Source organism: Ipomoea triloba, chromosome 3, assembly GCF_003576645.1.
Source record: "Ipomoea triloba cultivar NCNSP0323 chromosome 3, ASM357664v1".
NCBI lineage: Eukaryota > Viridiplantae > Streptophyta > Magnoliopsida > Solanales > Convolvulaceae > Ipomoea > Ipomoea triloba.
In genome coordinates this window covers 28,729,428-28,737,371 of record NC_044918.1, presented here as the reverse complement: position 1 = coordinate 28,737,371, position 7,944 = coordinate 28,729,428, and the positions used below count along the sequence as shown (strand labels likewise).

The 7,944-nt window shown below is 36.5% G+C and overlaps 1 protein-coding gene across 1 annotated transcript; it reads right to left on the bottom strand.

Moving 5' to 3' along the window:
- Window positions 1–3,430: 3,430 nt before the first annotated feature.
- Window positions 3,431–6,492, bottom strand: LOC116012716 (pentatricopeptide repeat-containing protein At2g34400). Its single transcript, XM_031252360.1, has 2 exons — window positions 5,434–6,492; window positions 3,431–4,662 (listed from the first exon to the last, which is right to left on the bottom strand). The coding sequence occupies exons 1-2, from the start codon at window positions 6,339–6,341 to the stop codon at window positions 3,714–3,716; spliced, it is 1,857 nt and encodes a 618-aa protein (XP_031108220.1). The 5' UTR covers window positions 6,342–6,492; the 3' UTR covers window positions 3,431–3,713.
- Window positions 6,493–7,944: the final 1,452 nt, after the last annotated feature.

Below are 7,944 nucleotides of genomic sequence, written 5' to 3'. Positions count from 1 at the left end.
ATTCAAATAGTATTTGCAAGCTTTCAAAATATGAAAAAATTGTAAATATTTTATAATACTTTTGCAACAATTATGTACTTTTGTCATTTTAATAATAAGATTAGTATTGATTATATTTTGAGAGTAAGCTAGAATTGTAGGGCGTAGATAAAATAGTAGTGAATTACAAATATGCTGATATGCACAAATAATTGTGTCATAGACATATGTTCAGCTTGTATTGTGGACTCTAATACTATTTTGTTTAGCTTAGTGAAACCCTTTTGTTTTCTTTTCTTTTCTTTTCTTTTCCTTCCATTTAATTTGGTCAACACTCACCTTCATAGTAAGTACCAGTTTTTACACACGCATTGCGCGATTGATTTAATGTCCAATGTTTGTATTTAAATAAATAATTCAAAGTATATCAATGCAAGGTAGGAAAAGTTCATTATAATTGGCATTAAATTAATGTTTACACTTCTCTAAAAAAAATATCTAAATACTTATTGTAGTTGGTATGGTATTAGGTAGTAGATACTACTTTTGGTTGGAATTACTCTAAGTTTTGTTAATTCGCTTTTGGATAGGTTTGTCATCATTGTCTTCGTCGATCTTCATTATATTGCTTCTCTGCTTCTTTTCGTTGTTAGTGTTTTATGTGCAATTGGGTTACTATTGCTAATATTCCAAAAGAACCGATTTGAATCTAAAATAGGTAAACAATATTATTGTTATTTTTGGACGATTGTTGTTTCATTTTCATAATTATATTAGATTTAAAGGTGTTAGCTTTGTTATATGAGTTGCAAACATGAATAGCGTAAGAAAAATGAGTATGCATTACTTGCACTAATTAAATGCTGAAAATATATATACCAAAAGAAGTGATAGAGAATGGGCAAAATCATATTATCGACGTATCTCTTTCACTTATATCCGGGAGAGGACTAAGTTAAAAGGAGTCAATGATGCACACTACCTTCAATTTGATTCGCCTAATCAAAAAAACATTTGAAGGCTCGACAAATTTCTCTACTCTAGAGGAATCAATCCTGAAATCTAGTTTGTATGAAGCTCCAATTCCACTAAACTTTTTGCATTTGACAGAACAAGGGTGATTAAACCAGAAACATTATTAATATTAAGTAGGAGCCACCACTTATCGTGATGGAATCGGTTGAAGAAGTAATTAATACAAGCTAATTAAATGTCTTAGGAATTAAAGATCTTGGCTGGTGAGGTTCAACAATTGCCACCACTCCATTGTCTCATATATTTGCTTCAAGACTCCATAAGGTTGATGAAGTCACAGTTGATGATGACAAATTAGATGCAGTTGGTGACTTCAACATCAAAGAATCAATTTCAAGCTTGAATGAGTTTGATAGTGGCACCATTTTTAGTGGAGCTGAGTAAGTATTCATGTTCTACATAATGTTGGTTGTATTGCTCCGTGGCAATCTATATGTAGATTAAAGTTAGGTTTATACAACAAAAGCTTCAATAATCATAAAATCATGAAAACTTTCTCTGTATTAATTATGCAGTTCTTTAACTCTCATATGAGGATTTGTTCTGAACATTTCAGGCGGTGTGGGGTCTTTTGGATCAAGAAAGTTTAATTTGTTTCATCAAATTCTCCATTTTATTGGTTGAGGAAGAGTTAAATATGCAGATCCCAAAAGGTAAGTGATTTATTGACACTTATATGTTTTTGATGCATTGATTTCACTACAAAAATGATAAAAATTGGTGAACCAGAATGTGATGTATGTTTAATTGATCAAATTGACTATAGGCAAACTTCAAACCAGTGGTTAGAGAACTTTTGGCAACTCATCCGTGTTGGAATTCTAACAATGTACACATGAATTTCAAAAAAAATATGGTAACTCCTTTGGTCATTTGTTTTGTGTATCTCAAGTTGTTTGATTTTTCCCCCTTTTTTGAAAGTTCTGATAAATGACATGGTTACTTTTTAAAATGAAGATATTTTCTAAAGCATCTTACACATTACAATATAATTAGTTTTGTCACATTTAAGAAATAGATGCATGGAATTCCTAAGTTGATTCCCTTATACTTATATTTATAAAATTGACCCCGTCATTTTTTAGTCATTGATCCTTCTAGATGGATGGATCAAATTAGCCAACACTTATCACGATAAACCTAGTTCACATTTGATCATTATATATATATATATATACATATAGAGAGAGAGAGAGAGAGATATTTCCACTTTTGGTCCCACGAATATGGACCATTTCCGCATCTGGTCCCTAACTATTAAAATTTTCAAATTTGGTCCCACGACTTTTAAATCCCTACCACATTTGGTCCTTCCAATCAAATTCCAGCTACATTCCGGTCACTAGCAACTATTTTCCGGCGAATGAATTCAATTAAGGACAAATTTGTCATTTTATTTTTTTAATTTAAAAAAATAACAAAGAGAGAGAGAACGCAAGGGGGAGCAGCTGGTCTTCTTCTTCGTTCGGTGCCGACCAGAAAGAGAGAGAGAGAGAGAGAGAGAGGGTCGACAGTGTGGCGGTTAGTGGTAGCCTTCCTTGTCAATGGTGAACCTAGCTCAATGCAACGATGCCGATGGCAGTGGCTTGGTGTGACGACGATAGTGGTGACGGCTTGGCGTGGCAGTGGCGACTTCGCTCCTCCATCGCCGGCGTCCTGCTCGCCTTGCTGTTGCTCTGATCTACGCACGCCTTTCCTACTGGTGTGGGTTGTGACGATGGTGGTGCGAAAAAGACCTACACCAAGCCGACTCCTCTCTCTCTCTCTCTTTTTCTCGTCAGCGTCGAACGAAGAAGAAGAAGACCAGCTGCTCCCCCTTGCTCTCTCCCTCTCTCTGATTTTTTTAAAATTTCTGTGTTCTTGCATTGAAAAGGTACTGAAAAGATTACTCAGATTTTCTTTTTCCCCTTTTTGGAAAGAAGGGGCATGGTAATACATTTTACAAATAGGCTCAAGTAGTTTTAACAAAATAGCAGATCCTTTTCAAAAAAAACAAACAAAAAACAAAATAGCAGATACTCTATGAGAGTCTAAGAATCTTGGGCTACTGGTTCCAGTAGATGTCAAATGTGGAAAAACCTGTATATAAACTTTAATTTCCAAGAAAGAAGAAACCTAATTGCCAAGTATAGCAGATAATGGAAATGGTAAAGCTGATCATTCCCACTTTTTGGCAAGCAATCACAGTGGAAACATCAATATGCTGTGTAACATTTCCTTTTAATGCCCCAAACTTCAATAAAACAATGTCAGATCAAGAGCAAACAGTATAAATGCAACAATTTATTCCCAAAGGTCACCTGCAATGGTATTGAGTTTGTAAGAAAGTTATATTATACTCCGTAATATATTATACTCCGTAATATATTAATAAACAAGTAATGACATACTCATTAGAAAAGTAATATCCATAGGATTGGATACTCTAATATCACATAAAAATATAATCATCAAATCCAAATATTGGAAATAGAAAAGGAGAGAATTGTTCAACATCCTTGCTGAGCTCTCCATTTATTTCATTTACTTTTGGGTCTCAAGATGATCCACATATGGATAGAACTGGGTTGAAAACCGATCTATTATCAGGTATTTGAGGTAGAATCAGAGGTTACCACCTACTACTACATAATGATTTTAGGCATGCATCACACTATAATGTCAACAAATTTAGAGAAAATCTCTTAAATCACACCTTTCTATGCAAAATCAGCAGTTAATGTGTCAGCTTCTATCTTTATCTCCTCATATAGCAACTTAAGAACTTCATAAATTTCTGTTGTGTTTTGATTTAATGAATCACCAGCATGAAACTCAAAAACTTGAGAATCCATCTCAATCCAGCTACAACCAGGTGTTTTAGTCACCCCTTTCTCTTTCATCAATCTGAGCATCCTTGCTGATTCATCCCATCTCTTCTCATGTGCATATATCTTTGAAGAAATTATATAATTACCGGAATTTGATGGTTCCATCTGCAGAATAAGCTGCATGACACGTTCAGCAATTTCCACATTTTTTACCTTGCGGCAGGCACCAAGCACTGCACCTAATAAAACCTCATCAGGTTTCTCAGGCATCTTCTCAATTAAGTCCCATGCTTCCTCTACACAACCAGCACGAGACAAAAGATCAACCATGCAAGAATAATGCTCAATTTTTGGAACTAGTCCATGAGATTTCATCAAACTAAAGATTCGGTAACCTTCATCAACCAGTCCTGCATGCACACATGCAGAAAGTACTCCAACAAATGTGATATCATCTGGGAGGTTAACATCACCCTCAGCTGACATGCGGTCAAATAGAGACAGAGCCTCAAAGGCTCTCCCATGAAAGGCAAGAGCTGAGATCATTGCATTCCATGAGACTCTATTCTTCATGGACATGTTTTCAAAAATTTGGTATGCAGAATCCAGGCTTCCACATTTTGCATACATGTCAATTAATGCTGTACCAACATAGATGTCATGCTTCAAACCTCTTGTTGATGCATATTCATCAATCCATTTCCCAATATCTAGGGCTCCAATAGAGGCGCATGCAGAGAGCACTACAACCAATGTGATTTTATTAGGATTAACTCCTTCTTCCTTCATGGTGTTGAATAATGAAATTGTTTCATCAGAAAATCCATTTTGTGCAAATCTGTCATAGATAGAAAGCATATCAAAATAAGAAAATATAGAAAACAGAAGTGAAAACAATAAGAAACTACCACCATAATACAAGACATATAAGACACTTTCATTCTATGAAGTGTAGCTGTTGGACATGAAGATAATGTCTTTAACTACTATGGCACTACCTCTCCTCTAAGCTCCTTCTGTTATCTGCCTATCCCACCCCTTCCCAGGTCTCTATGTTTAGGTGCATACTTATTTTCTAGATAGAAGTATCATGTTTCTTCTACATTTCAGGTGAGTAGCCATTTTAATGAGATAACAAACACAACTATCATGTGTCACCTTCCATGGACAAGAGGACTAATAATTGGTTTCCACATTAAAGTAATGTAATTTATGTAGAAGTGTAAGACTCCAGCAGAAATAAGTACAAAAGTACACATGCATTGGAAAACATAAATGATGGAGTTTCACTACACATACTGCCAATTTCTACTCCCTCACTTTTATACTCTGGAAATGCTACATGTACTCCCAAATTCTACTTCCAACTTTTACTCTTCACACTCATACCCTTTAAAGTAAACACTTTTGGTAGGACCCATATAGTGAAAATGACTTATCATAGCTTGCCATGTAAGGGAGTGAAAGTGAGGGAGTAGAAATAAAACTTGATGCTCTGCATCACGGTAAAAGAATAAATAAATAAAACATAACAAGGTATCTTAAAGGCCAAAAGAAACTTTGCAGGGCATCATGAAAATTTTGTAAGAATTAAGAAAAAAGTGTTCACCCTGTAATCATTGCATTCCATATGATCACATCTTTCTTCCTCAGGCCATCAAAGATCCACTTGGCTGAAGCCAAATCACCACATTTCCCATACATATTAATCAAAGCAGAGCCTATGAAGGAATTTAGTTCAAAATTTTTCTCTAGAACATAGCTCTCGACACACCTCCCCAAATTCAAGTCCCCCAAGCCCCCACAAGCTCCAAGAACACTCACAAGGGTCATCTCATTGGGTTCAACCCCCTGATTCCTCATCTCCCCAAACAATTCCACCGCCTCCCTAGCATAACCCATCTGAGAATACCCTGAGATCATCGAATTCCATGACACCAAATCTCTCTCAGTCATTTCATCAAATACCTTCCGCGCGTATCCCAACTTACCGAACCTTGAGTACATGGTGATCACGGAATGCCTAACGTGAAAATCCAGGCACAACCCATTTTTCACCACCTCACAGTGAGTTGACTTGCCAAGTTGAGCAGCCGGAAGGCTCCCGCAAGATATGAACACAAATGGGTAAGTAAAGTTATCAGGTTTTAGGCCTAAAGACTTCATCTTGCAATAAGATTGTAAGGCGAAATCGAACCTTTGCCACGTAGTAGCAAGCCCTCTGATCATAATGTTGAACCCATACTCGTTGGGGGACGGGATGTGGGAGAAGAAAAGATTGGCATAGTTGAAGTCTTGGAGGTGAATGATTTTGCGGAGAAGAAAGTTGGGTTTGTAAATGGAACGAATGAGGAATTGGGTATGGATTTGTTGGATTTGTTTGGCGGAAACGCATTGTTGCAGGTAGAGTAAGAGCTTCTGAGTTATATGCAGAAGCTGATGGTGTGGGTTATGGGAGGATTCAAAGGTAGGTAAGCGGGAAGCTTGGAACTGAGAACACTTGCTGCTGAGGAGCATTTCTCGGTCCCGCTGTAACAAATCCTCTTTCCTATTTATTTAAGGAGTATTTTTTTATACTCCTAATTTTATTTTATTTTTATCTAAGAGCATCCACAATAAGAATTTTTTTTCATAACTTTTGAAATAGTAAAAATTAAATGCTGGTTTTTAACAAATATGGAGAGTAATTTTTTGTTTATTTTCTCTCATGCAATTTTTTTAGTTTTTGTGAAGCTCGTGGAGGGAGAGAAAAAGAAAAACAAATGCAGTTGAAGCCGCATGGAGTCTAAAGATCGCGCGAGTGGGCGTGTGCTGTACATGAGCCTACTGGCCACGTATTTTAAGCTTTTTCCTTTTTTAAAAAATAATTGTTGTCAGTCTTTTTTTTCTTTTTTTTTTCTTCCTTTTTTTTCTTTGCCCTCCATTCTCTTTCCTAATTGACACACCAAAAACTGCAAAAAAAAATAAATAAATAAAATAAAATAAAATAAAATAAAATATCAATATTATTGAAGATGTCCTAAGAGAAGGGGGACCCGCCTAGGCTATTGCCTAGCTCTAGAGTCTAGAGATTAGTACTGTCATAGCGGGCCGGCCCATCCCGTTGGGCCCGCCCCACCACGGGCTTTTTTTCGTGGGCTTTCGCGGGCCGGCCCACGGGTTTATATATATATATATATATATATATATATATATATATATATATATATTTTAGTTGTTGTTGTTGTTGTTGAATTCATTTCATAATTAAAAAACTTAAACAATTAAACATGCTAAATTACTAAATATGCTAATATCTTAATAATTAGTAATTTAGAATCTTACTGTGAAAAAAAAAATGCATTAATCACTAAACAATTAAACAAACTTAAACAAAGTAATGAAGCTTACTAGCTTAGTACACAAACTGACAAACTTAAACAATAAACAAATAAACATTAATCAAAGTAATCAAGCTAAATCAGTAATGAACCTTTGAAATTAGTAATTTTAATTCTAATTAGTAATCAAGCTACAATGCTAATATCTTGAATCTTTGTAATTAGTAATTTCGATTCTTACTATGAAAAAGAAATAGACATTAATCAAAGTAATGAACCTTACCTGCGGAGGCCGGAGAGGAAGATGGACGCAGAACAGAGGCGAGCGCTGGCGGCACCGGTTGGAGACGCGACGGGCCGACGGCAACGGCTGGCGTGCTGGCGGGCGACCGGCGGTCGGCGAGATGGCGGCAGCGACTGGACTGCACGGACGGCGGTTCTGTCTTCTCTCGCTGAATCGCTGATCGAGTGATGAGATTTAGAATTCTAGGGATTTAGTGATTTACGTTTACGTGACAGGGCTGAGGGCAGGCTGGGCGCTAGGTTATTCCGAATAACTTATTCACTTATTAATTTAGAATTCTAGGGATTTAGTGATTTAGTATATTGTATATATTTAGGCCCGTTCTTTAGCGGGCCTCGATTTTTAAAACCCTAACCCGCCCCACTGCGGGACGGGTGCGGGCCAACCCGCGGGCCTCGACTCATTTTGACAGCCCTACTAGAGATACTCTTCTACAATGTTATAAAATTTTTATCCGCATCTAATTCTTTATAAATTTCTGTACGGGGGATTCCCA

Excerpts from the sequence above, each read along its gene's own strand:
- LOC116012716 (XM_031252360.1), bottom strand. The coding sequence starts at position 6,341 with ATGCTCCTCAGCAGCAAGTGTTCTCAGTTCCAAGCTTCCCGCTTACCT. Across the intron at positions 4,663-5,433 it reads TGGAATGCAATGATTACAGG|ATTTGCACAAAATGGATTTT; the intron begins GTGAACACTTTT and ends TATCTATGACAG.